The sequence below is a fragment of the Cyrtonyx montezumae genome, unplaced genomic scaffold, assembly GCF_038088225.1.
Source record: "Cyrtonyx montezumae isolate F1298 unplaced genomic scaffold, pur_monq_1.0 scaffold_16, whole genome shotgun sequence".
NCBI lineage: Eukaryota > Metazoa > Chordata > Aves > Galliformes > Odontophoridae > Cyrtonyx > Cyrtonyx montezumae.
In genome coordinates, this window is record NW_027071892.1 from 5,256,974 (window position 1) to 5,284,866 (window position 27,893).

Consider the following 27,893-nt stretch of genomic DNA (forward strand, 5'->3'; position numbering starts at 1 on the left):
TCTCTTGCTGTCAGGCCATGACCATAAAATAGCTGAAAGCAACGAGCATGACCAACACTTGCATTCAAGTGGTGTGGACTTAGCTGTAAAGTCATCAGCAGGACTTCTGTGAGTAGGGGGCAGGCAGTGAGAAGCCACAAAAAACTGTGGCTATGTGCTGCTGTGGGGAGGAGTTTCCATGACTTCGAGTCAAACCAAGAAGAAATATAATCCCAGTGTTAATTCACCCATTTTCCCTTCTCAAGAGGCCCAGCTCATGTTTTACCTTGCAGATGCACCGTTAGCCATTCCCAGCACACCATGAGAGCCCCGTGGCCCCACAGAGCTGCGCTTACCCCAGGGTTTCCCTGCCTGCATCCTGCAGCACAGCCTCTCCAGATCTTCATGCCCAAGTGCATCTGCATATCTGCTGAGTTGGCTTTGTCTTCTGCGAAGAGCAGGCAGCTCCATCTGGCATGCAGCAACCTCATCCAGGCCCTGAGCAAGTGAGATCCCCTGCAGTCATGGGCCAAGGCAGCAAAGCCCTTTGTCTTGGGTGTATTCCCCTTTCCCTGCAAATTTCACTGTAGCCTCCACCGAGGAAGAGCTGGGTGCCTGCATGCTGCTCTCTGTGCTGCACTGCTACCTGCTCCCCTCCAGCCATGAACACCTTATGCACAGCTCAGGTGGCACTGCAGAATAGCAGCAGCGAGCCAGCGCTGCAGAGAAACGGCAAACAACACCTTTCTGTTATCACAGCTCATGAGTTTGGACAGCCTGTCTTCTCCGCACTGTTTCTGTGGGAAGATCTGCACAGATAAGGGAGCTCTGCTGCATGGGAAGGACCTCAGAGGACGTGTGTGATAGCCCACAGCTGTGGCACTTGGGGCAGCGTTTTCCCACATTGCTATGGGAGAAATGATCGATGGAGATCTGAGAAAAGAAGACTGTCACTCCTGCAGTGCAACGTGTAACTCCATTCTGTCGTTTTCCAACTTCTGCATCAGCACGGTTGCAACTCGCAACGTGCCTGGTGTTTGATACTAAGGATTATTCAGCCAAAAAGAGGTGGGGAAGAGAACGTGCAAGCACAATTATGGCCTTATGCAATCCTCCTGTGCACACTGCGTGGGTTTTGAAGAAAGACCTGCTGCAAATCCCACCGAAAATCCCAGCTCCGGGCCTGAGTGCCACAGGGAATTACACAGCTCTGAATCTCGGTGAAACGTTTGCTGTATGTGCACCGAGCCCTTTCCTGAATGCAGGTTTGTGAGGACGAGGGGATCCCGGTGTGCTGCTGTGGGGCAGTGATGGCCACTGCTGTCCCCGAGCACTGTGCCGGAATGGGAGCGACGCGGCGTGGCCATCTCCTCAAACATTTGCTTTCTCCTTCCACCCTCCGAATGCCGCAGTGTATTTTAACTGCAGATCTGTTCTCCCATGGCGTGGGTGCCGGAATCATGGGGAAAAAAAAAAAGGAAAAGAGAGGGAGAGATCTGTGGCAATTTTCTATATTTATTTTGCACAGAAAAGATAGGAGAGAGGCACCTGCTCAGCTCTGCGCAGGATTCTGGGGGCTGGCTGCGGCCTTCTGGGCACACAGGTGACACACTGCTGTCCCCTGCTCCCAGGAGCAAACAAGTCCACATGGCAGCACTGCGTGCTCTGCCTGTCCGGAGTGGATGGCACCCAGGAATGCTTATTTCCGTGATGATTTCTATGTGCAGGCATTCCATAAGCTGGGAAGGAGCATGCTTCTGTTGTCCCAAAACTCAGGAGGATCTGTTAGATCCTCTGTGTTTGTGTTGGCTCAAAACTTCATTTCATTGCATGTGAAAATGGAGAAGGGACTGGTGTCTCTGTGTCCACAGGGCAAGGTGGGAAGAAAATGATGCTGCAGTCACGAATGCACAGAGCTTTGGTGGAGATGGCAACCCTCGGATGGGTGAGTTGGTGAGCAGAAGATACTGAACATATGACATTGAAAAGGGAGCGATGGTGGAGTGAGAAATTACACATTCTGGCAATGACCAGCTCAACACAATTGGAATCTCAGAATGGGGCCCTAATCCTTTTATAAATGGGGGATTGTTTAACGGGAGCACCAACAGCCACACATGATAAGCAGTAATCAAATAACTCCCATGCTCAATGGCACAAACTGAGCTCTGCACGACACAGTCAGAAAACCCATCACCACCATCCAGGGGTTCCTCCAGCCTGCAGCTCTGGAGGATTTGCACCCACAAACATTGGAGCTGCAGTGGGTGGACAGCCAAGAGCTCATGCATCCCTCAGGCCTTGTGCTCCAGCCCAGGCTGCCCACCCCTGCTGCGCTCAGGTTTGTTGTGCTAGGTGGCTTTCTCCTCTGTCACCCTCCTTCTTTCAGCTCCATCCTCAGCTTTGGCTCTGTGGAAGAGCAGTGAGAATATCCTGCTCCTCTTTCCCGGCTGTTCAAGCAATGCAAATGTATTAAATCCCATTTCACGGTCCCCCAAAGGCACAAGGCATAAGGAGTTCCTTGTTTCATTTCGGAGACCCCTTGATTGCAGAGGATGAGCTTCCCATGATCTTCCTACTCACTGAAACAGCTCTAAGGAGAAGCAGGCAGGTGATGGTCATACCCGGACCACGCGAGCAAGACATGCACCTCTCTTCAGCCCCTGAGCCATGTAAGCACTTTGTGTGCTCTCCACAATTGGGAGAGTTCATCCAGTTGTTAGCAAAAGCAGCTGGATCTACTGGGTGGAGGTTTCAGTGTGCAAAATGAAGAACTGCCTTTAAGCAGCTTTGTTCGCACAATAGGTTCTGGGCTATCTGAGTTAGAGGGGCAGAATGTCCTCGCTGAGAAATGCAGTTTAGAAGCTCAACAGCTTGAAAACAGCTGGAAGGGTTTGGGACTTCCTGGGGAGAAAAAATCACCTTTGGCTCAATGGGACGGGGAGAATTTCGAGCCCATGGTGGAAGCTTTTCAAGAAAGTCAGAACGAATGAAAATGGAGGATTACAGCTTCAACTGTTTTGCAATCGTTGGCCTCGGTCCTTCAGACACTTTCACACATGCTTAACTTTATATGTGTGGTTAGCTTTGCTGACCTGAATGGGATTATTTACACGCGTGCATCTGAGTACATGCGTAAATGTTTGCAGAGTGGCATTCTGACCATTGTCACCAAAACTGACACCGTGTCAAGGTCCCCACCGTGGGCCCGTGGGGATTCTACATACTGAAAAAACACCCCACAGCCAAAAGCTGGGAAATCCAGGAACTCAGATACCCAAGTCCATCTGAAACCTGCTCTCACGTGAACGGGGTCTTTTGTTGTGCCACATCAGGGTGTTGTGCCACTGACTTTATTTGGCAGCTGTTAAAACATGCACCTTTATGCCTTCTGACTCCATAGGAAGATGCTATGTGTCCATATCCGAAGGATGTCAGGGCTGGGAAAGGACACCTGGCCAACGGTGGGCACGAGGTGTTCCCTCCCTGATGGTTCCCCTCCCTGATTGAAGCAGAGCATCCCAAGTGTTTCCTGGAGCACGGGAGCACGTCCTGCCTGCTGTGCCGTGATCTGACGGAGGCCTCCAAAACACCCATAAATCACCTCTGCAAACTGCGCCTCTAACATTTATCGGCTTGGTTCTGTCTGCAAGCCAAAGTGCCATTAGGCTGACTCATATTTTGGCATTTTGTGTTTGTATACAGCAAGACGATGTTTGCAAGCAATGGGGAAAAAAAAGAAAACAGAAGGAAACCCTTCTTGGGCAGCACTGCGATCCCTGCAGGCCCAGCCCTGCTCTGCATTGTCCTCAAAGAGCAGAGCTCAGCACCTGCCCCTTCTTTTCCTTCCTTTTCCTTTCCCTTTCCTTTTCCCTTTCTTTTCCCTTTCCTTTCCTTCTTCCTTCACCCTTTCCTTTCCATCCCTTTTCTTTTCCCTTTCTTCTCCTTCTTCCTTTCCCCTTCCCTTTCCCTCCCCCTTTCCCTTTCCTCTCCTTCCCCTTCCTCACTGCCCAGCAGGGCTCAGCCCCACGCCAGGCACTGCAGGCCAGAAGTGGGAGAAGAGCAGCGTGTGGGGTGTGGGAAGGGGGGACGCAGCAGCACAGCAGCCAGCAAAGCGGAAACTCTCAGATGCAGATGTGCGTGGAAAGCTGAAGAGCTCACAGTTTACTCTTCCTTCCTCCCACAGCGACATAACTGCGATGATTTTTTAATGGCAGGTACGGATCCTGGCTGAAAATCCTCTGTCCTGCTGAGAAATGACAGATTTCGGAGCAGCAATTATTAACCACAGCACTGAGAAGCATCGGGCAGCACCAGCGGCCCTGGGCCATCTGCAGGGACTGCTCGGGCATTGGCCTGGCTGCTGACCCCCTGCAACCCCCCCCCGACATCTGCAGGAGCAGGTCTCGTGGCCGCTGTGGAGTTGCTGTGTTTTTCCTGTTCCTCCCACCACTATTCCCACTAATATTAGCAGCACTAATTGCTCATTGCATACCACGTGTACGCGTATTTGTATTTCAGAGCAGCTAATCACTGCGTTCTGTAATTAAACAGGCACTAATGAATGTGCTGAGGAAGGAGCAGCCCACTGGGTTGCACCCTGGCTCTCTGCGGGGCACCCTTGGTCCTGCTCCAATGGAAGATGCCACGCTGCCAGCTCCCCATGTATGGGTGGCCGAGGATAGGCAGGCACCCATGGGAAGTCACACCTGGAGAGCCACGGGGCTCCTTCCCTGCAGGGAGAAGCGTTGGCCTCGTGCTCACTGTGAGAAAAATCAATGGAGTTACAGGCACTGCTCCTCGTCTCTGTGGCATAGAAATAGAAACCACGTCAGCTTCGTTGCAAAAAGCCACTGGGTTGGGTTGGAAGTGGATGGTCTTTAGGGTCCCTTCCTGCATAAGCTGTTCTATGATTCTATGGTGCTTTCATCCCCCAAATGCAGCGGCGCTGCTGAGGGTGATTAAGTTACACGTGGTACCTTTAAATGGGCAAAACACAAAAATCTGGGGGGAGTTTATTCAGGACTCTGAGCCTTATGCAGGGAGAAGCATCAGCCCATCACCTCCACACACACCGGGGCAGGTGATGGAGACCTCGGGGTGTTACATGGGGCCAACAAGGCAGCAGGGACTGGCACCTTGTGCTGAGTGCCACTGCTGGGGTTGGGCAGATCCTGAGCCCCGAGCTGCAGCACGGCAAAGCTCTAGGAGCAATACTCGTGTTTTCCATCCAAGGGATGCGCCAGGGCTGCTGCCAGCACTGCATCTCAGGGGAATCAGTTTTCGCTCTGCCAGCAGCATTAATTTCTCATGATTCACATCTCTAAAGCAGCCTCAGAAAGAAAATGTGCTTTTGCTAGTCAGACCTTCACACACGTCAAGATACCGTGGTTTTTCCAGACTTTCCAAAGGAAGCCACAGCTGAACGAGACATTCCTCCTCCTCCTCCAGCTTTCCTGCAACAACCCTTTCTGATCAGCGAGCTAGACAGATTGTTGGAAGGACACACAGGCAGAGCTGGGCAGCAGGTCTCCGGGCAGGTCAGGCACCAATGCCCCAGGGGCAGAAGCCACAGCCATGCAAGGTGTTGGCTGCTCATGATTGTCCCTGGGCTTTGTGATGTGGCAGCCGTGGGACCTCATGCTTGGGGGATCCTCTGTGGGTCAGAACATGCTCCTTCTAACCCCTGGGAAGGGGACACAGCCCCTGCTGTCAGCTTTACCTGCCAACCCCTTCCTCACACCACAACAGTGAGAAAAACAAAGCGGGCATCCATGGGGAGTGAGTTTGGAAAAGATCAGGATTTATTAGACAGGCTGATGTTCAAACTGACAGTTTCATCCAAATGCACACGATCATGGGCATCTACACAGGCCTGTGCCCCAGCTATGCCACTCCCAGCAGCATCTGTCCAGCACCCTCTCAGGACAGATGCCTGCAGCCCTGGTGCTGGGGACATAAAGGCTTGGGGTTTCTGAGCAAAACACCGAGGTCTCCATGTTCCCCTTTCCACAGTTCGCAGAGCTTCCCCTAATGCAGCTGACAGGGGCTGGGCTGACCAATCCCATGGCCAGGGCTGGTTCAGTGTCACCTGCCCCCGCAGCATGGGGCCAAGGCTGCCTCCGGCATTGGGCAACTGCTGCCATCACATGAGGGGCTGCATGGGGCACTGTGTGCAAGAGGAAACCCCAATGTACCCTACAGGGGAGGGGTACTGGCCATCACGGCCCCATCTGGGACCCTTGCACCAGGAGGGTGCACAGGGTGTGAGGATGGTGAAGAGGAGAGAGGGAGGGAGGGGCATAAATGGGAGAGAAGGCAATGAGTGCTGAAGAAAAGCTGGAGCAAAAGGATAGGAGAAAAGGAAAGGGGCAGGGAGAAGGATAGGAACATCCCGAGAGCAGAGTAATGCTGGCTTCAGGCTCAAGGCCACAGGGAGAGGTTGAGCCCCTTATGGGGCCTGGGGCATCTCAGACAGAACCCACCAGCTCCAGAGGGACAAAGACAGCAGAGAAAGAGATGGAACAATGCAGCATTTGCAAATAGAAATTTTGCTTCTGTGTGCATTGCTTACCATTACAATGACACACAGCACGATGGCAGCAACAATATTAGCACATTTCTGTCAGTGTTTCTACTCCATTAGCTCCTAAGAAAACCATGCAAATTCGCCTGGCCGAGGACAGTGAGAGGCGAGAAAGAGTGGGTGAGACAGAGAGGGACGACGATGAGCAATGGGATCACGTAAAAGAAGGAAAAAGGAACAGAGCAAAGGGAGGCAGCAGCTCTGGGCAGGTTTGAGATCTCGCAGCACTGACTCATGAGTGCATCACTTCTCTCCAGGCTATCCTGGCTGCATTCTCTGACACCTCTCCTTGCCTTCACTCGTTACCCTCCGGTCCCCTCCCATGAGACATGCCCCTTCCCACACCTGGATGTGGAGATATCTTGTCATAACCAGTCCAGCTCCAGTCCTACCACCACGCAGAGGCTCAGAGCATGGGAAGTCCCTGGGTGCTGTCCCACAAGCCCACCTCGGCTCAAGGGACCTCTTCTTGGCAGCACCCAGCCCCAGAGCCCAGGGACACGGAGCCCCGCATACATTATCTCTTCACCAGCATCCCACAGGTCAAGGGGAGACAAGGAGTGCTGCCTTTCACATCCTTCCCATCACAACAGAGACTTCCACGTCCGTCATTCTCTTTCCCTCATTTGTTGCCTTTTCCTTTTTCTTGTCTCACCTGGCACCTTCACGTCTTCTTGTGCCTAGCGAAGGTAAGTCCTTCAGCACCAGAGCTTTCCTGGAGAGCAGCACTAGCGGTGGTCCTTCAGCAGATTGCTGATGTGCTCTAAGGCACCAGTCTCCGCCCAGGCTTGCCTCTTGGTGGCTTGCACCGGGCTCAGCACCAGCTGTAGTCTCCCAACCTTCACTGCTGAGTTTCAAGGTTAGCTCCCAGAGGAACGTCACCTGCTTGAAGCAATGCTCACCCTCCCGTGGCTGCTGGGACTGAGTGTCAATGCACAGAGATGAGACAAGAAAATCATAGCTAATGTGGGTGAAAGTCTGGAGAACAAGCTGCAGAAACCTGCCTGGCTTGTCCTGGGGAGGAGGTCAGCAGAGGGGGGAAAGGATGCAGTCGGCGATCCTCCATTCCTGTTTCCCTCCAGAGAGGGCAAAAACATGGAGAAAACATCCAACGTAGACTGAAAAAGGCCTGCTGACACTCAGGCTTTACGTGCCACCATGGATTTTTGAGGTTAGTGGCAGGAGCAGGCACTAGTGCCTTGTTTCTGTGCTGGCCTGGGGAGGGAAGAGCTCACTCACAGCCCTTGCAGGCCGCTGTGATTTGGGGTGCTGTCCCTGTTCCCCCGGCACAACTCAGCTGGCTCCAGCAGCTCCTTTCCAGACTGCTTCTTGCTCTGACATGGACTTGCAAATCTCATCACAACAATCAGTCTGGAGCCACAAATGCCCCTGCAAACACCCAGTGGGGGGACCAAATCCCTTCTTACGGCTCACATCCAGGTGAAGGCTGCAGAATCAAGTTAAGCTCAGCTGTTACACGTAGGGAGAACTCCACCAGGCAACCTAAAAGTCTTGGAAGGAAAACCAGGATCAATATTTGCAGGGATTTGCAGGATGTTTATGTTGTGCTCCAGGGCTCCTGCTGATGCCTCAGGTTTCTGTGTCACCGCTGTTCCCTGTGCTCTCATGCCGTGCCCTCATTCTTGCTCCCTGCCAGCTTCACATCTGCAGAGGTTGAAACTCCTGTTCGCCCATCTCGGCACCAGTGAAGAAGCATCTACAGTTCTACCTCACCACACATGTCTCATACTTACAGCCTAAACATTGCCTTCTATGCAAAAGAACAAAGATAAAATGTCAGGAATTCACAGTTTTTATTCTCTTTCTTATGCCCACCCATCTTCCCCCGCCATTGATGTCAATGACTCAAAGTCCTCATCGTACAGTAGCCTTTGCCAGTGTGGCACTCAAAGGGTTAACAAACCTCGGCTTCTTGGACAGATAAGACATAAGCTCATTCACCAGTAGGAACACGAGGATGGTTATGTTACAGAACACCTTACGGTTTCTTGTAGCGATTCTTTGGGGTTTCGCCACAGCCAGTGACGTCGCAGGAGAGAACGTTGGGCTTCTTCCCCAAGCCGATGCTCCCCAGGAGATCGGGAAGCTCACGAGTGATGGCCTTCTCGATCTTCTCTAAGTAGCACCCTCCCATGTAGGAACACTGCTGAGACAGCAGCTTGAAACCAGTGATGGGGTTGATGCCGAAGAAGTCCTTGTAAGCCTCGCGGTTGGGGAGGTCAAATTTGCTGACATTGGTCTTTGCCAGAATGGACTTAAAAATAAAGAACTTGTCCGGATCTTCCACAATGTCTCTGAACACCAGTTCTCCATCACTAAAGAAGGTCATTTTGTCCTTGTAGGTCTGCAGGTAGCGATCGACCAACAGGGCGTGGATGCGCACCCGGATGGCGTGCTGGCGTATGAAGGCGATCTTATTTTCCATCCTGTTCTCAATCACCTGGTTGAGATCTTCCAGGAGCGATATCTCTTCTTTGAGGAACAGGTCTCTGTGGGTATCCGGGTGGTACTCGTGGGGCCAGAAGGAGCTGACGTACACCCTGGGCGGCTCGGTGACATTGATCAGAGGAGCCAGGCTCCAGAACAGGGCCCCATAGACTCTCATGAGCTCCTGGGTAGCCAGGCTGTCAGCTTTGTTCAAGATGATCCGGATCTGAGACTCGCGACCCTTCAGTTGGCGAAACAGCATCTCCAGCTCCAGGCCCACGTCCAGCTTCGTAGGGTCAAAGACAACGAAGATGAGATCAGCTCTGTCGATGAACCACTGGCACACGTCGTTGAACGGGTAACCTTGGGGACAGGAAAGAGAAATCCAGCAGAAATGGCCAGCACAAGGGGAGTCCATTCTGATCAGGGGATAGACAGACCTTGGGCCTGCTGTCTCATACCTGGTCTGGGTGAGACAAGGTGCAAGGCACAGAAGACTTCTCATGCAGCACAGAAACTGTTTCTTACGTGTTAAAACACGTCAGTTTCTTGGCACGAAAGCCCATCCCTGTGCCTGTGACAGTGTGCATCCCTCAGCCTCACCTCCAAGCCTTTCTCCCTGGGGAGACCTCATAGTGGATTTCCAGTACCTAAAGGGAGCTTATAAAAACGATCTTGACCAACTTTTTTTTTTTATAGTTTGATATTGACAGGACAGATGGGGGAATGGCTTTTAACTAAAAGGTGAAATTTTGGTCAGATGGTAGTGGAAAGTCATTACTCAGAGGGCAGTGAGGCTCCAGCATAGGACGCCCAGAGAAGTGTGGGTGCCCCAACTCTGGAGGCACCCAAGGGCAGGGATGGAGCCATGAATGGAGCCGGGGGCAGACTGACTTCTCCAGCCCCCACAGTGTAGGAACAGACTCCTGCTGGAGCCTAGGGCTCTTCCTCAGTGTGTGTCAGTCATCTTGGCTGTCCTACATATAATGCCATCCTTCCTGGAGCCCTTTAGGTGAAGCAGAACACCCCTACCTCGTTCTTGCTGCTTGCGGTTTTCAATGATGCCTGGTGTGTCCACGAAGGTGACCCTCTCCAGGAGTTTGTGGGGCACTTCTATTCCGATCAGCTTCTCCAAGAAGTTCTGCCCAAACTTCTCCAGGGGCGAGAAGGAGCGTGCACTGTCAGCAGCCATCACGATGCCCTCGATGGTCTTCAGCTTGGGGCCGTGCATGATGACAGTGAATTCAGAGGTGGTGGGCTCTGCCCCTGTCCAGCACAAGAGGAACAGAAGAGGTGTGAAATCCATGCCAGGCACCGGACAATGCAGGACTAGGTGGGGATCTTGGAAGCATCCCTTTCTTGGGAAGAGACACTGTGGGAACATGGGAATCAGGGCATTCTTGCCAAAGCTCTGGGAGACATGACAGTAGGGATGTTTTCTGGAGGGATCGCTCCTCCTGGAGGTGTCCTGTCTGAGAAAGGTGCCTTGGAGAAGCACCTTCCACTCAGCTCCCAGGGTACAAGATGACATGGGAGGGAGCAGAGGTGATTGGGAAGGGCTTTTCTCTTGGAAGGTTGAGTGCAGTGGCTCCTGGAGGGGAAGAACGGGGAGAAGATGGCGAGGTGTCCTTGCTGTGACTGCTGCCCACCCATGGGGCTGGTGAGGCCTGTGCTGCAGGACAGGGCTGTGGGGGGGAGGGCTGAGGTGAGCGAGGTACCTGTGTAGAGCTGGTAGGGAGTGTCGTCCAGCCCGAGGAGGTAGTTTATCATGGAGGATTTGCCAACGCTCCACGGTCCCAGGAATAGCACCATCGGCTTGGAAGTGATCTCCCCATCTGCAGAGAGGGGAAATAACAAGAGGAAGTGAAAAAACAATGGCTGTGGCTGCTGTGTGCCGTGCAGTCCCTGCCATAATGAGCATCCCATCTGAGCAGTGCAGTAATGAAGTGCTCCGGGAGTTATCTGCCCACGGGGCTGCTCTCCCAGCACCGCTGCAGCTGCTTTGTCACTCTGAGCCGTGGCACTGCCCCGTGCCGGCACCGCAGTGAGATCAAACCCTGTCTGCCCTGCTCTGAGCTTTGGCCCTTAGACTACAGATGGGCTGGAAGGTCCTTTCATTATGGTCTCGGCTCAGTTTGAGTTCATTTGTAGCGAGCACAGGGTTGGCTGCAGGGGTAGATTTGGAGAGCAGGTGCCACAAAGCACTGGGCATGCAAGGGATGTGGCCATGCTGTGGTCAGGTAGATGCCTCGTGCAAAAGGAGCTGCGGTGTTCAGAGGGTGCAGGGCTCCAGCACAGGGAAGGCAAGCTCAACCAACAGCCCTGTACTGTGCTTGGGAAAGATGGGAGGAGAACTAACCACAGTCCCCATTCCATTCTGCAGCTCGCTGAGTGGCTCAGAAAGTACAGATGAGGGCTGCTATGGGCCCCACAAGGACCTGTTCCTACGTGTGATATCCATCCAGGACCAATCCCTGCTCCAGAAGTTTGGGGGCTGACTGGTGCCATCAGCTTGTGACCATGCTGCCCAGCCCCACCAAGCCCTCGTGGTGCTGGGCACAGTTCTGCCCACCAAGGCAGCCCCCAGGCTCCATCCAGAGAGCGTGCTGCAAGCCCAGATCAGGACAGAAATGAAAGTGGAAAGGGAATGGGTGAGCTCCCATCTCTGGCAACCTTCCCCAACCTGCTTCATTCCCAGGGACCATGCTGCCACCCAGACAGGAGCAAGGAGCCTCACCAGCAGGCAGATCATGGGCACCCATCACCACGTCATGGGAGCCTCAAAGCCAACATGATGCTGAACTCTCACTCCCAAGGGTGGTGGAGGGCACTGTGCAGCAGCTTGGCACCCAACTCATCCAACAGCCCCCACAGCACCACTGGAGAAAAGAACAGGTTGGGGATGTCTCATACTCCATGGGGCACAGCCTGTGGTCAAACAGCTTACCCCCTGTCCAGGACAGGGCACCCACAGAGGTCCTCCTGGCCCTACTGTAGGCTCTGCTTGTTCTGTGAGCCGCAGGGCTGCAGCAGCCAGAGCTCTGCAGTGGGAGCACAGCCCAACCCGGGACAGTCAGACCCAGCCCCAAGTGCTGCCTCCACCGGCAAACATGCAGCACTTGGGATCCGACTTTCTGTTCCCATGAGGGATAAAAACAAGTGTTGAAACCATGGGCTTTTCTTATTAATTATTCCTCTGTGCCACTGTATCACTGCTGCTCTGTTCACTTGCTGGCTTCAATTGGGTTTCGGATTATTACTGTGATTATTCCCTCTGATGTTGTGCCAAAGGTTTGAGGCAGGTCCCCACGTGCTCTTTCATAACAGGTTCCCAGCCAGGTGTGGCTACACGCAGGCTGGAGTCAGCGAGCTCCAGCTCCACTGTATGGACCATGGGGCTCCTGCAGGTGCCATCCTCACGTGCCAGGGAGGCAAGTGGCCGTACCAAGGCAGGCAGCCCCTCTGCAGGTCTCCAGTAGCTCACTCCTGCCTTGCTCTGGGAAGTTGCTGCACCTGGAGGATGTCACCCCATGAACAGCCTCTCCTTACTGCTGCTCTGGGCACGGGAACAGCAAGCAAAGCGTGTCTCCCACCCTGCCGGTGCTGGCCTGGCCTGCAGCCCTGCTGCGTCCCTCCCTGTGCCCCTCCTGTACAGGTTTGCGGTCACCTTGATGGCAATGCCAGGGGAAAAAGGGCTCAGACGTCTGCCAGCTCCTGCACACGATGAAGGCGGCTCTGCCGCGTGGCTCTCTCCAGCCACCAAGTGGCTGCTCGCTCCCAGCCCAGCCTAGCTCCCACTGAACTCTGTGCTCCTCTCAGCTCATCCCAACTCATCCCGGTGGCTTCTGCAGACCTCACATCAGTATGTGACCGAGCCCTCCATGCAAGTGGGGGGACCCTTGTAGTCCTCTTCATCCACAGTTCTGCTTAAAGCACAGCAGCCACTTCTCTATACTGATGAGTTTCCAGAGCCTAAAGTATGCAGAGAATCACAAAACACACACTGAACAGAGCCAGGAGGGCTCCTCTCCCTCTGCAGGGGCTGTGCTTGCCCTTAACCCACACCCTGGAGCACTGTTGCCCCTGGGAGGGCTGCTGCCCTGAAAGCAAGGGCAGAGAACTGCTTCTCTCTGTCATGGAGGGACTGCTTTCTACAGCAGTGGCTTTTTGGGAAGTTTTCCCATGTTGCTTCCAAGGCCAGGCTGCCCTTAGGATGAAGGCCTGATGCCCTGGGGCAGGGATGTCCCCTCCTCACCCTCCAGCCCAACAGAAGTGCCCAGGGATGGCTCAGCCCCGTGGGGCGAGGATGACCCGTCCTGAGGCAAAGCAGAGGACAAAGCCTCCCTCCTCTCCTCGCTCAAACCACCCCAAGTGCCCTGCCCTCAAACCAGGTGGGTTCAAACCCCTGGGTAGGCTCTCCCAGCATCACCCCTGCTAACCCACACCCATGGCCCCATTGCCAGAGCAGGGACAGTGCACATGAACCCGCAGCAGCTGCGGGTCTATACGCGGCACACATACCCATGGACATGGGGAAAGCATTCACCCCCCGCCAGTGATCACCCATACAGGCAGCAGCACATACAAGTGTGCACCCACACAGACACCGCAGCCATCTGACACGTGAGATGCACCTATGCTGCTCCCAACTGTACCGTGTCAGGTACGGAGGAGCCTGTTTGGGCAGGACAGCAGGGCAGGGCACAAGTTGGGATTTCCCTGTCCTTTTGCTGCAGTACATTGCAGCAGGGGCACAGGGGAAGGGCAGTGCTTGTTGGCCTCCCTCCCAGCCCTGCTCCTGCGGGCGTTGCTGCCGGGGGCCAGGCAGCTCAGCTGGGCATGGCGTGGGCCAGCAGCCAGATCCAGCTCCGGGGGGGATGAGGCCGCCACGCAGGGGCCGGGCGGTGTTACTGGGACAGCTGCTGCTGGGTCATCGGCTTAAAGTGCAGCCAGCGGGATCAAGGGGAGGCATTCGGGGAAGTTTCTGCACGTAGCGGGGTGAAGGGTGGGAAGAGATCGCCCCGCAGGGTGGGTGGGCTCTCTGCTCTGCTCCCACAGGTGTGAGGTGGACCCGCAGGTCCACCACGAAAGCTTTAGTGTTGGGGAGCTCATGTCTTCCTGAGACTTAGCCCACGAGGGAAAGGTTTAAAGGCCTGGGGGAGGCGAGGAGTGCTGCGGGCAGGCAGCATGGTGCTGCTGAGCTCTGCGCTGTGCTGGGTGCTGTGGGCAGCTGAGCCGTGGCTCTGCTGGGGTGAGCGAAAGGGAAGGGCTGCTGAGCAGCTCAGGCAGCGCTGGCAGCATGCAGGGGACAGGCAGCGATACCAACCTGTGGCAGAGGAGCCCAGGGTGCGTCCGGGGTAAGCTGTTAGCAGGGGACACGGGGAGAGAGAAAAGGTACCGTGAGTCGAAGAAGGGATGCGGCTGCCTGGGTCTGGCCCGGGCCGGAGAGGGAGCTGAAGAGCGGCCCTGGCCTTCTCGTGGGTGGGACAAGCCAGCGGACGGCCACGTTTCCAGCAGGAAAGAAGGAGTTACAGTTTGTGAGCAACGAGACCCGCAGCTACCAGGACGAGACTCCAAACCCAGCCTGCCCTGTGCACAGGCAGCACTGCCGCGCTGGCGATACCCTGCACCCAATCCTGCCCCACTCAGCTCCTGCCTTCCCTGGCAGCATTCACCAAGCCAACAGAGCTGCACGAGCCACAGTCAGGACAGCTAGCAGCCCGGACACGTGCCCCAAGCACGCCGCAGTGTGGCTGCATCCACCCCTGGCCATGGCAGCTGCAGGCCATTCCCCACACAGGCGTGCTGCTTGGCACACGTGCAGCAGTGAGGGGCTCCGGGATGCACCACAGCCCTGCAGCGAGATGCCCGTCATCACCAGGTTGCACCTACAGCCAGAGGTGGGCATGGCAGAGCTGTCACCAAGCACGCAAACAGAACCAGCACGTGAGCACGATGGCAGAACAGACACAGCCTGCACTGGGCGTGGGATGGGATGTCCCTGCTGCGAGCACTGGGATGTGCTCAGATCAGGAGCACCCCAGCACGACTCAAACAGGTTCACGGTGCCTGCTCCGGTTCCCTTGGGACAAGTGACATTTGCTCAGTGCCACAGCATGGTGCCCCTCACTGGGGCCAGCACAGAGCGAAGCTAGAAAGAGAGCAGACAAAATGGAGGGCCACTGTGTAACGAAGGAGCAAAGGAGAGCGTGGCAGCACCCCTCTATATTAGCTTACACTTCCAAAGGTCAGGCATATTCCATGACACTGCTGCCCTGCTGCTCGCCCAGCTGTCCTGCTCCTCCCAGCCAGCTCAGCCTGGCAGCATTGTGCACCCCCTATGCCACAGGGGAATCCCTGCAGGGTGGCTCAGAGCATCCACTGGTTCACAGTGACCCCCCAACACCAGGAACTCCTTCAGGTCACAGGCAGAGCCAGGGCTTACCTCACCACACAACAGAAGGGGCTCAGAAATCTCCCCTTCATCCTCATCCACCTTATAAAGCCAAGGAGACTCCCTGAGCCAACCCTCCAATTAATCTGCAGGGTGTTCTAATTATGCTGCTAATGAGGGGCTGGGAAAAGCTGTATTAACAGGTGTAAAAGGCAAACTGCTGGGATTGCTAGGGTTGTTTGGTGGTAGGACAAGTAGCTCTGATAGAGGGAGCATGACCCAGGGCTCAGCTGCATATGGCTGAGCTGGGGCTGCAGGCAGTGTGGTGTCCCTATCCCAAGAGGCAGTGACTCCAGATTACCAGTTCAGGGTCACACCTGTACAGCAGCGAGTGGTGGGGTTTGCTGGGCAGAGATCCAACCAGGGCAGCTGTCAGCCTGCAGGACGCATTGGGGGTTGTCCCCAGCTCTAGAGAAAACTGAAATGACCTGAGCAAGGAAGCAACCTGTGCTTTGAGAGCTGGGGCTGGGAGCTGCATCCTCTGGAGATGAGCAGCAAAGATAGAGTAGGAGGCTGAGAACCCACCACCTCCAGTGATCTCCTAACTGCAGTGCCCCGCGGTGAGCTGGCAGCAGGTGCTGGTTGCTGTGACCCCAGGCTGCCCTCCTACGTGGCAAGCAGTGCGAGGCAGAACCAGGCAGCGCGAAGGCAGCGACACAGAGCTGGCTGCAGGAGCAGCAGTGCACGCCTCCTGTTGTGTGAGCCCTACACCCACCCATCCCACAAACCCCATGAGTGAATGGTAGCCAGTGTCCAAGTGTGGGAGCTGGGCTGGTGATGAAGGCTCTGCAGCCCTGTCCCCACCCCATCCCGCTGCCCCGTGGGTCTCCTGTGCTTGGTTCTGCCTCTACAAGAGGTCAGAAGTCTGACACTGACCTAGGAGTGGTGTTTGGGCTGAAATGGTGCCCCCTGTAAAACAAGGGTCCTGCTCACAGGGGATGTATCCCATGGGTTTGCCCATATGGACATGGGACCCATAAAAGCTGTGGAGGAAAGGTCAGTGCCATGTGCAAAGTGCTCCTGTTGCACCAGGAGAGCTGGGCATCGCTCCAGGGTGTGAGGACGAAGACCTGATGGTACCCACGGTGGGAAGCAGAACCCCTGGGGCTAGGAGGTACCCTGGCAGGAGGGTGATGTGAGTGTGCATCCAAGGCACAGGGGTAGCTGGCCCAGCTCGGGATGGGATGGATCCAGTCACCTGGACAGTGTCATCAGGATCACCAGAGCCAGTGTCAGCCTGTGGTTGTTCACATCAAATGGGACAGAAGAACCTCCAGATCTGCAAGCATCCTGGGGCTGGAGCTGCACTTGCCTCTTCTGGAGGGCCACGTATACTTCTGGGGCTCAGCACAAGCAGATGCCCGCAGCCACAGGGACCTGCTCACCTGATACAAGGTGTCTGTAGTTGCCAAGGGGTGGAAACTCTAACTCCCAGGATAAATGAAGGCTTGAGCTTGGGGGACACCCTGCCCACATGGCCGTGTCCCATATGAAGCAGGAAGGATGCCAGCTCCAGCCACCACCAGGAAGCTCAACCCCAGCCTTGAGAGGTCCTAAGCTTCCTTGCCAAGCCTGTCTCACTGGGCCATGATCTCTGCTTGGGTACAGAATATTGATGTTGAGCAGGTGGAGGACCCAAAGCAGGCAGAGTTCAATGTTCAGCCTACACAGACTGTCCTGACAGCAGATGAACTAAGGCAGAAGCAGAATGCCCGCCTCTGGGTGCTGGGTTCACGAGGGCATGTCCTCCAAGCCCAGCATGCTCGTGGCCTTCTTGGGAAGCTGTAGAGGAAGCCAGGCTACCCAAGCCTTTCCATGACCTGCTCTCTGTGCTGTTGTCTGAATGCATCCCAATGACCTGACGGTGCCGGAGACCCCGGTGCCCGCGGCATTACCTGTGATCTCATGCTGCCTCAGCTCATTGTATCTGTAGGACTGCTCCAGGGGCTTGATGGAGGAGTGGTAAATCTTCCTCAGCCGCTGCAGTACTCCTGGAGGAGCAAAAGCATTGCACATTGGTGACAGACAAACCCCATCCACCCCTTTGCATCCTCTCTAGGTAGGACGCTGGACATTCCCTGCAGACCTTGAGGATGACTCAGCTGTAAATAAAGGGACACAACTCACACTTGAAATCTTGTCCAAACTGATCCAAGTCACGCATCTTGAAGCCCCTACCCTGCTGATATTTGTACTTGCCAACAACTGATGCAGGACCCTCCCTTGTTAATGCTGTTTAGCACTCAACACCCATAATCCCTAAAGCCCTCCACCACAGTGCCCAGGGACCTGGTGGTAGGCATTTCCCAGATACTTATCACTCCCTTTCCAGTCCTGACTGCCAGAGGGACCAGCAGAAGCAAGCCTCATAGGAATAAACCAGAATTCAGAATTAGAAGAAAAATCAAAACCCTTTATTACAAGTTGCCTCAAGCTTCTCTGAGCAGCAGGGAGCAGCGTGGCTGGCTTGGACCAATACACCAGTTACCAGCCCCCTAATTGTGTGCCTTTGTATGCCTCTGTGTGCCAGCGTGGGTCCCCTCACCTGAGAAGTCATCGGCAGGTTTGTCTTCGTTCAGCTTGAGGGTGTTCTCCAAGTGGGACCGGTCGCGCTTGGTGGGCTCGCTGGCATCCTCAACCTCTTCTGGAGGGAAAGAGAAGGAGACCTGTTATGGTAGGGGCTGAGGCAGGGGGGACAATGTGGGTGCTCACACAAGCATTGCTGGGGGGAGGCTGATGGGGAGCACGCACATCCCTAACCCACCGTGCCCCGCACCCACCGGCTTTGGCACACCGCTGGGTTTCTGTTTTGCAAACACTCCTAAGGGATTTGGTCGGAGCTGCTCCGAGGAGGGGCAGTGAAGGAGAGAGGGCTGGAGCCCATGGGGAATGTGGAGGATGTGCTTGGAAGGGGCTCTCAGGCGCTGGGGAGCACTGGGTGGGAGCTGCAGCACCTGCTGCCCACCCCACTGCTCCCCGACAGCTGCAGCTCCCCTGGGCTTTGTGCACTCTGCTCTGCCTTGCTCCCTGTCCACTCCTCAAAAATCACACGTCGAGCTGGAGATGTGAGGGTCTGCAGGGTTCTCTCCTGCTTCTCCACCTCTGAATCCTGCCAGGCTGCGGCCCTCCACGGGTGCATGCAGTGCGTGCCTCCTTGACTCAGCAACGTGTGGCAGGAGATGGCCCTGGGTACGCTCCCATGAAGGGGGACAGAGGTGTCCCCAGTCCAAATGTACTAGCAGAGCTGGTACACCAAGGGCCCCATGGGCTGGACCCTGTGGGGCTGTTGGGCAGAGGGGACGTGTGCCACACTGGCCAGGCTATGGGGCACCACCGAGCCCCGTGCTGAGCTTCACGCTGTGGGGATGAGGAGGACCTTTCCACTTGCCAAGTAAAGCCACCGAGACCAAACGGGGTTTTCTTCTCGGCACAAAGGTAAACTTTTTGATCTTGGATGTTACAGAAGGAAGCAAAAAAGAATCAGCTGGGTCCAAAGGTTGCTGCCTTACCTACGGGCCAAAGTCCACAAGCATTTCTAGTAAAACATGGAAGGGGGGATTGCTTTTCCTGAGCTAGCTGCCTTTGGCTGATTGGACACACCCTGCCCACGGCCAGAGCAACGCTGCTTCAGCAGCTCAGCAGTCTGAATTAGCTCTTTGCATCTTCCCTACATGGCAAGGGCTGAGGGCCAGTGGCTGATGGACACGGGGCCCACCAGCCTGGGCAGCGTCCTGCCTGTGTGCCAGGAGAGCCGGCTGAGCTGTGCGGGCTGATAAATGTCCTCTAACAGCTTCGCAGCTGCTGAAAGGGATTGGAGGGAAGAGAGATTCTTATACGTGTCTGCAGATGAGAAGTCATGGGCTTAAAGTGCAGCGAGGGAAATGTCGGCCAACCTTGGGATCGCTGCAACGAGCGCTGACATCTGCAGGCTCCCACCTCGCCATCGCTGCCCACGGCACGGCCGCCCACCCGTGCAGCAGTTAAGGGCAGGAAGCACAAGCATTAGCAGAGGGCCATGCATTAGGCGCAGTTTAATGTGCCAAGCTCAGCTCCGCCAGGTTTGATAGTAGGTCACTCTCGATGCCCTCTGCTCGCAATGTTACAGCACACGGAGAGAAAAAGAGTCCAACCTATCTGGCTGTGCCGGGGCTCGGCGGCAGCGGGGCGGGCGCTGGGGTTGGGGTTCTCCATTTCTGCTTTGTCTGCTGGGGGGTCTCCCTCTGCTGCTGAGGGGGAGTCTGCTGTTGGAGGGTTTGCTGCGGCTGGTGGGTTCTCCACTGCTGCTGGTGGGATTTGGACAGCTGTTGGTGGGTCTTCTGCTGCTGCTGGGCTGCTGCTGTCAGAGCTGGGCTCCACATCTTTGCAGGGTGGGTGATGGCAGCTGGCAGGGCCATTCCTCTGCTTTCCCTCACTACCGGTTGCTGCCTTGCCATGGCTGTTTTCCCCTGAAGTCTCTTCTTTGTCAGTCCCTTCAGCTCCGTCCTCCAACCCCTCAGGGCTGGCACCATCCTCCTCAGACTCTCCCTCCTCTGCAGACTCATCCTCGGACTCTGCTTTGGCTTCATCTTCCTCAGACTTCCCATGTTCATCTTCCTCAGACTCCCCCTGCTCATCATCTTCCTCCGAGCTCTGCTCATCCTCTTCCTCTCCTCCCCTGGGAGCAGATGCTCTCAGCTCCTCCATTCCCTTTCCTTCTGAGGCCACTTCCTTGGCATCAGCCTCCTCCTCCTGGCCGCTATGTTGTGTGCCAGGATCTGGGGCGGCCTCTCCCCCTACTCCAGGGCTGCCCAACACGGCGTCCTTCCCTGACGCCCCATCTCGCCCCTCCTGGCCCTGCCCTGCAGCCTCACTCAGGCCTCCCTTCAGCTCTTCCTCCCTCTTGCTGCCTCCCTCTGTGGTGCTGAGCACGGAGGCGTTGGCGGCTCCACCATCATCCTCCTCCTTGTGGCTGCCGTTGGCGGCCATCTCATCCACACGGGGCCGTGCTGCGGACAAGGGGGGTTGGGCGGCATGGCCGACATCTTCATCTAAACGATGAGAACAGCTCGGTCAGTCTCACTCGTGCCTGCCCGTGGCCATGGCGGACAGCAGGAACAAGAGAAGGCTTTGAGGCCATCACCAAGATTTTAACTCCTGCTAAAGCATCTCTGGCCATAACAAGAAGCTGGGCGCAAAGAGGCGTCCGCGGGCAGAAGCGCTGATGCTGCCCGCGTTGGGAATGTGGCCCCATGGCTGCACACACTACAGCCTCCTGTGGCCGTGCAGCCGTGGGATGCTGCAGAAGCTCTGCGGGGCGGCAAAGCGGCCCTGAGAGAGGACCCAGCTGCATGGGGAGCTCTGAAAGCCGGGAGCGAGAGGCTTGGGGTGCCTGGCAGGTGGAAGGGTCCAACCCAGCCCCGCACGGCGCAGGGCCTGACCCTGCAGCGGGCTATGAGCTATTTATTGTGCATGTCCCTTCATTAGGAAAACATTTGCCACTCCGTGCAACTGGCTGGAACACAATGAATTTGTTCTGCGGGCCGCGAGCAGGCATCTGTATTTTCCATAGACCTCTGACTGCAATTTAACATCAGTCAACGGATGCCAAAAATAAAATATCAACAGCTATACTGTCTCTGTTACAAACAGTTGCTGCTCGTCTAAATAATCCCCTGAAAACTCGAGTGCCTGCATACCAGGGAAGTGTTTCAGAGGAAAATAATGCCTTTGTACTCCAGCTGGCAAGCAGATGCCAACCGGGAGCAAGGCCACCGCTGCCTGGGCTGTGGGCACGGCCAGCGGCTCCAGCATGGCACACAGCACGGAGCCAGCCCTCTCCTGAAGCCTTGCACATGGCATCCCACACCTTAGTGCTGTGCCAGGGACCCACAAGGCCCTGCTTGCCATGACATCCACTGCTTCGGCAGCACAATGGCATGGGTGTTAACCACCCTCCAAAATGCAAAGGGGAGAGCTGACACAAGGCGTGCTCTGCCAGCCTGCACCCCAAGGCTCCCCATGGCAGATGAGGACAGGGATAGTCTCAGCATGGCCCCAAAATAGCCAATGAGCCAAAGGGCTGAGAGGGAAGTGCTGCTTCCAGGGCAGGTGCCTGGGGAGAGTCATGGCCAGTGAGGAGAGGCTGAGCAGAAGACAAAGGAGAGCTCACCAGGGATCTCCATGTGTCCCTTTATACTGGATGCAGAGGATAGATGTGTCCCCTGGGCAGTGACCTGCTGCATCCCCCACGCCCGGCTGTGAGCCACACACAGAGCATATGGAGAGTAAGGGAAATGTTCACCACACACTCACACTGGGATATTCCCTGCCACGGGCTTCATTTCCTGTGACCTTCATGGAATTATATAAAGCCCCTCTCCCTCTCCTTCTCCCTCCTGTTTCCCCTACATGGTCTCCAAGTCCATCGCAAGGCGAATTGTGCTGACCTGCAGATGGCCGGCTGGTGAGCACTGGGGAGCTAAATGGGCCGAAGGTTACGGGCTTAACACCCTCCTCCCATCCTCTGCGGGCTAAAAATACATCCAGCAACTGTACTGTGGGGTCAGCAGCAGCTCGGCAGCACACGGGCAGCTCCAGACCCTCACTCACAGCCACACACTTGCTCATCCCCAACCCTTCGACCAAGGGTGACATCCTCAGCCAGGAGCTGTCCTGCAGCCCCACGCAACCCAGGATGGGGTGGGACAACCAAACCCTTTTGTAAGGCGACATGAAGGGTCCCCATGTTCACACCTTGCATTATGCCAAACCGTGTGGAAGAGGAGACCTTGACCCACTCATTTTTGGGACCCTTGGTCCCCGGCTTGCATGGTTGCAATACAGCCACCTGTCCCCTGATGTGACAGCAAGTTGTGGTGCAGCCACAATGGAAATCCAGTGGTGGGATATGGATGCCAACACGAGAAGCACAGGGATGGTTCCTCCATCCTACAGTAATGATGCATGTGTCCCTTCCCCACTTCCGTGCCTCCATCCCTCCTTGCACGGGGCTGTATGGAACCGTAATGCCAGAACAGAGAGAGACAGCCTCTGTGAATGGCATGGCACTGGGACTGGAGACAGCCAGGAGGGACAGATGGGCACAGGTGGCCCCGGGAAGGACATCCTCCCCCTCCAGCAGAAATAGGAGCCCCGAGTGTGGGGACGGCGGTGCGCGGTGCTGCGGGGATGGCTTTTCGCACGCCTTCTTCCCCTGCCCATATCCCAGCCCCAGCAGCAGGCAGGGAGTTATTTCTGACGGTGGCTGTTTGGGGGATCAGCAGTTCTGCAGTGGGAAAGTGCCCCAGGAGATGCACAATGCCCCAGAAAGAACCAGATGCCCTTAGGGGTGCAGGGCCATGCACAGACCCTGATCTTGCCTTTCCTCACTGCCCTGCACTCAGCACTGGGACTCCCTTCCTTGCTCATGTTTTGCACAGCGGGGGAAGGCAAAAAGCCAGCACTAACCAGAGCAGCCTGGTGTATTGTCTGCTGCTCAAGGCACGGGAACCCAACCCGAGGCAAAGCTCCTAAATGGGCATCACCACAGAAGGGACAGCCACCGTCTCCCACCAGTGGGGCTCTGGGGGATCCCACACACCGGGGTGCACATCTGATTTGGGAGCCGTGCCCATCCTGGTGGCAGCAGGAGTGACAGCAGTGACGGTGGCACTACCCAGGGGGACACGAGGAGCTGCATGGGGTGAAAGGAAGCCAAGGCCAGGTCCCAGCTGCCAAAGCAGTATTTCTTGCCATCGCTATTTTAATGAGGCATGGTCAAAGGGAAGTTCTGGTCAAATGGGCTCATTGACTTGGAGGAACATCTCACTGCTCTGGAAGAAAGACACACGCATTTCCTTGTGAGGAGTTTTTACCAGACCCAAGGAAGCCCCCAGCCTGTCTCCTCTCCTTACTGAGCACAAGTGAGGCTGCACTGAACCCAAAGGCTGTGCCCAGTCCTGACAAATTCTTGCAGCGGGCCAGGAACATGGCTGGGCTCAGAGGAACCACCCAGCTCCTCCTGGGATTCCCACAGGAGACACCAGCCACACCAGTCCCGCTGCAGACACCCCCTGTGTTAACCAACATCCCTGCCCAGGCTGTCCATGCCTCAGTTTCCCATTCTGTGCACTCCCAGCAGCCCTGAGGCACTTTTCCAGCCGTTTTTCAGGAGAAATCCCAGTGTGGAAGCTTCCTGCACACAGGAGGAGACGTCTGATCTATGCAGATCACAGCGGGGACATAGGAAACAGATTTGTCGGGCTAACTTGACCTGGTTTGTGGAGGAGATTTCAAATTTAGCTGGAAAAGAAAATTGGCTGTTGATTTCTATAAATAGTGGGGTAGAGCTGCATGATATTTTGATTAAGAAAGCAGGGTAAGGAAACCTCAACGATTAAAACCAGGCTAGGGGCTTGCTAAATATAGAGAGGAAAATGGAGAATGGTTTCTGTGGGGTGGTTTTCTGACTGCCTTCTCACAGGGTGCTCGCCCCAGGGTTCCCATCAGAGCCTTGGAGGAGAACCTGAGCCCGTGACCGCTGGCTTGCAGATGGCACAAAAATGGGGGAAGTGGTGAGGGAAGAAGTGAGAGGGGAGACTGGGGTCTGTAAGTGAGCAGACAGCGAGGAGCAGCTTGCGGATGTTGATGCCAGATGATGCTTTTCCCCGCATGATCCCAAAACTTTGAGGATTGTTCAGGCAGTACTAAGCCCCAGCAGTGGGACAAGGAGCCTAATTCAGCTGGGTCCCTAAACCAGGGCTTTGCTATGGGTGCCAGCACCTGGTCTGGGTCGGGGTGCCCACCCAGAGACTCCCTGGCCCCTCCACCAGCCCCTGCTGGCACACAAGCTTACTGGCTTCCTCAGGCTATCACTTACAAGGGAAATGTCCCTGCAACTTAAAATAGCCCAGCAGAGCCCTGCCAAGCTGCCAGCACTCACTGCCATGCAAAGAATGGGGCGATCCTATGAGCGGTTTGCTCACCCTCAGACCTACTGCCTGGGTTGGGATTTTGGCCCCCACAGTGCAGCATATGGCTCTGTGAGTGGGGTATATGGCTCATGGTGGGGACACGAGGTTTCCTGTCTGTTCATCCTGCCTGTCACCAGCATTGCTCCCAGAAATGTGGGGTCTGGTGGGACCGGGGATCGCATCGCACCAGTGTGCCCAATGTTTGCCTTGCTTTGCTCAGCCCATAATCTGGGAGAGAGTCAGGGTACTCCACTGCACAAGGAGATGTATGGGGACGTAGGTGGCACAAAGGACCCCACACCCCACATCTCTGTACCAAAGAGCAGTGGTGCCTATGGTTGTGCTGATGCTTGGCTGGGGTATGGTGAACCCACAGCTCCAGGAAAGCTCAGTACCCTGGGGGGGGGGGGGGGTGGGGGGCAGCTGGATGGGATGGAGGCGTGGGGAAGCCTGGGATGGCAGAGATGGGATCACCCATGGGACAGTGACACACGGTAGGTGAAGGACCTCACCTCTAGGTGTCACATCCTGTGAGCTGAGACCTGTCCTGAAGTGAGAGTCCATGTCAAAGTGACATGTCCTGGGTGATGGGATCACCCCAAGATGCCACAAGGATGTGGTGATGGAGCTCACTCTGAGCTGGCACATCCCAGGTGGTGGGAACATGGCAGGGCTCTATGTCCTGGGAGATGGGGAGCACCTCGAGGATGGTGGAACCCACCACCAGGTGACACTTTCCAGGCAGACATTTCCAGACAGCACTTCTGAGTTGGGCTCCACCTCAAGGCTCCACCCTAAGTGATGGGGAATCACCCCAAGATGCCACAAGGGCACGGTGACGGAGCCTGCCCCAGGGTGGCACATCCTGGGCTGAGGCAGGATGGGGACTCCTGGGGCACGGGGGTGGTGGCCATGCTTGCTGTCACAGGCAGAGCTCTGTGCCAACCCCGTAAAGCCTCAGCACTCGCTGCAGGAGGACACAAGTGTGCCAGGGTTTCCCTCAGCTCCTTGCCCAGCTGGAGGTGGGTAAGGTCCACGGCGGGGAGCTCTGCCAGGCCCGGCCACGTGAGCCATGGGTCCTTCCCACCCTTGGGAGCAGTGACAGGGCCCCAGCAGCCCCGGGCGTCACCAAACCAGTGTGAAGTGACAGCTTTCAAGATGGCAGCAGCAGCTGGGGTTGTGGGGTTAGCTGACAGACAGTGGGGAGTGCATCCACGGGCCCAGCTCTGCCCAACCCATCTGCCACACTGCCCGTCCCATGGAGCTGCCATCGCACCCCGCAGCACCAGCGTGAGCCCAGCACCAGCCAGGCTGGTCGCAGTGTCCTGCACTCACCCTTCCCCAGCCAGCACCTCATAGGGCCACCAGCCATGCCCACAGAGCACCCCTCCATCGCTATTGTCCCCATCCACAGGGGTCACCCACCTGCTGGCTGGTGACCTCACCCCAACCCCCTTTTATTCACCAGAAGGTTAAAAGATGCCCTTAAAAGGCTAAAACTGCACGGGGCCGGGGGTGCTGGGCTGCAGGAAGGCAGCAGCTGTGGGTGCCTGCACGCGGGGCCGTGGTGGCGCGGGGGCCAGGCGGCCGCGGGAGCGCAGTGTCCCCTTACACGGCTGTTTCCATACTTAGCTGCCCCCCAGCAGCGCGGCCGCCCGAGCCCGGCCAGGCAGCGAACCGGCCCAAATTAACTCAAGGGCAAACAAGGGTAACGGCGGTGCCCCAGGGGACGCCACGGGGCCGGGTGTGCGCAGCGGGGTCTGGAGGTCACCCCAATGCTTGCCAGACCCTCGGTGGGTGGGGGTCCCGTGCTAGGCACCCTGGAGCCCAGCAGCCCCCACGCAGTGGCCCGGCAGCACCGAGCTGTGCCAGCACCCGTGGGTGACGCTGCCCCCAGCCCCTGTGCTCACAGTGGGTGCAGAGTAGGGACCCCAACCTACGTGCCTCTCCTGGCCACACGCCACCTCAACTCCCTGTACAAGTTTCAGGGGTGCCAGCACATCCTGTGCGGGGCACCCACCCTGGGGGCCGGGCTGGAATCACTGGGCACCCGCAGCCCTCTGGGCACCCCACAGCCACCCACAGCACCATGCGCACCCACAACCCCACTGGGCACCCACGGGCACACGAAGCCCTATAACAACCCCGACTCCTTCGGGGACCCACGTCCCCCATAAGACAGCAGCAGCCCCACCGGGCACCTACAACCTCACGGGCACCTATAGCCCCAACCGCACACCCTCAGCCCCATAAACGCCCACAGCCCCGCGGGTACCTGCCGTGCCGAGGAGCAGGAGCGAGGCCACGCAGCAGCACAGCAGGTTGAGGCGCTTCATGGTGGCTGCCAGGAGCTCTCCGCCGCTCGTCGCCCCTATTTATACCGCGGGCCGGGGGCCGGGCTGCCGGCAGGCGGCTCAGCCCTGCGCGTATGCCGCTGCCCCCGGGGGCCCGCAGCCGGGGACGGGACGGCAGCGTTGCGGTGCCGGTGTCGGAGCTGGCACGGTGGCACTGCCGATGGGGTCACGGTCCCACGCCGAGAGCTGTCCCCAAGGACGGGCACGGCCGCTGCGCAGCGTCCCGGAGATAATCCAAGGAGGAGCATCCCCCCCCCCCAACCCAGCAAAAGCTGAAAGAGTGGAGAGTGATGGGGATAACGGCGTGGAGCTGTGGGATGTGCTGGGTAGGGATACGGGAGCCTTGCCAGGCTAACCCGAACCTTAACCCTGACCCAGGCACTGTGCGTGGGAGACAGAGGGACCCACAGCCACAGCAGTGCCTCCCAAAAGGGAGATGGCTGTCCTCAAAGCCCTGGGGAGACACACTGGGTGGGCACACAAACCCTTACCCCTCCATTCCCAACCCCACAGCTGAGAGGTGTTATCAGAACCAGCCCCAGACCCCCCCTCCCCAGCACGGTGAGTCAGACACATGGACTGACACCCCCAAACCTGAGCCCACCCCTCTCCCAGGTCCCACAGAAGTAATGCCGGGGCAGAGCTTCTAAAAAACAAAGTACAAACTTTATTTTGTTTCTTTACAAAGGCACGAGCCTCTTTTTTTTTTTTTTCACTTTCTTAACAAAATATAATAGCTTCTCAATGAACACAAAGACCTGAAAATTGTAAAAAAAAATTACAAAAAAAACAAAACAAACAAAAAAAAAACCCAAAATAATAATAATGAGAGAAACTGAGAGAGAGAAAACAGCTGTGGCTGGGGAGGAACCTACCAAATACCAACAAGGCTCTACACACGACTGGCCTAAACCCTACAGCCAAACGAGGTGGGAGCGGAGGTGGGGGGAGGGAGAGGAGGAAGGGGGGACAGAAGTGGCCCCCCCACCTGCCCACAATGAAAAGTAGAAGCGACACAATCACAAAACAAAAGCTCTTCTGACCTGACGGACCCCGCAAAACGGATTAAGTGCTTAAAGGAAGGAGGGGAACAGGAAGGGGAGCGCTGGGGGCCGCAAATG

The 27,893-nt window shown here is 56.4% G+C and overlaps 1 protein-coding gene across 4 annotated transcripts; it reads right to left on the bottom strand.

Annotated features, from left to right (window-relative positions):
• Positions 1-5,761: 5,761 nt before the first annotated feature.
• SRL (sarcalumenin) lies at positions 5,762-26,763 on the bottom strand. 4 transcript variants are annotated; one of them, XM_065732463.1, is made up of 8 exons: positions 26,694-26,754; positions 19,598-20,494; positions 18,013-18,111; positions 17,363-17,458; positions 14,340-14,375; positions 10,732-10,848; positions 10,046-10,279; positions 5,762-9,376 (listed from the first exon to the last, which is right to left on the bottom strand). In XM_065732463.1, the coding sequence occupies exons 1-8, from the start codon at positions 26,752-26,754 to the stop codon at positions 8,565-8,567; spliced, it is 2,352 nt and encodes a 783-aa protein (XP_065588535.1). In that variant the 3' UTR covers positions 5,762-8,564. The 4 variants fall into 4 exon arrangements, with proteins under 4 accessions (XP_065588535.1, XP_065588537.1, XP_065588536.1 ...); XM_065732465.1 differs by lacking the exon at positions 19,598-20,494 and having other exon boundaries at positions 26,694-26,763; XM_065732464.1 differs by lacking the exon at positions 14,340-14,375.
• Positions 26,764-27,893: the final 1,130 nt, after the last annotated feature.

Coding starts and splice junctions, on each gene's coding strand:
- SRL (XM_065732463.1), bottom strand. CDS start 26,754: ATGAAGCGCCTCAACCTGCTGTGCTGCTGCGTGGCCTCGCTCCTGCTC. Junction 17,459..18,012: donor ACCTGCCGATGACTTCTCAG/GTGAGGGGACCC, acceptor TTGCTCCTCCAG/GAGTACTGCAGCGGCTGAGG. Junction 14,376..17,362: donor GAGGCAGCATGAGATCACAG/GTAATGCCGCGG, acceptor CCCTGCTAACAG/CTTACCCCGGACGCACCCTG.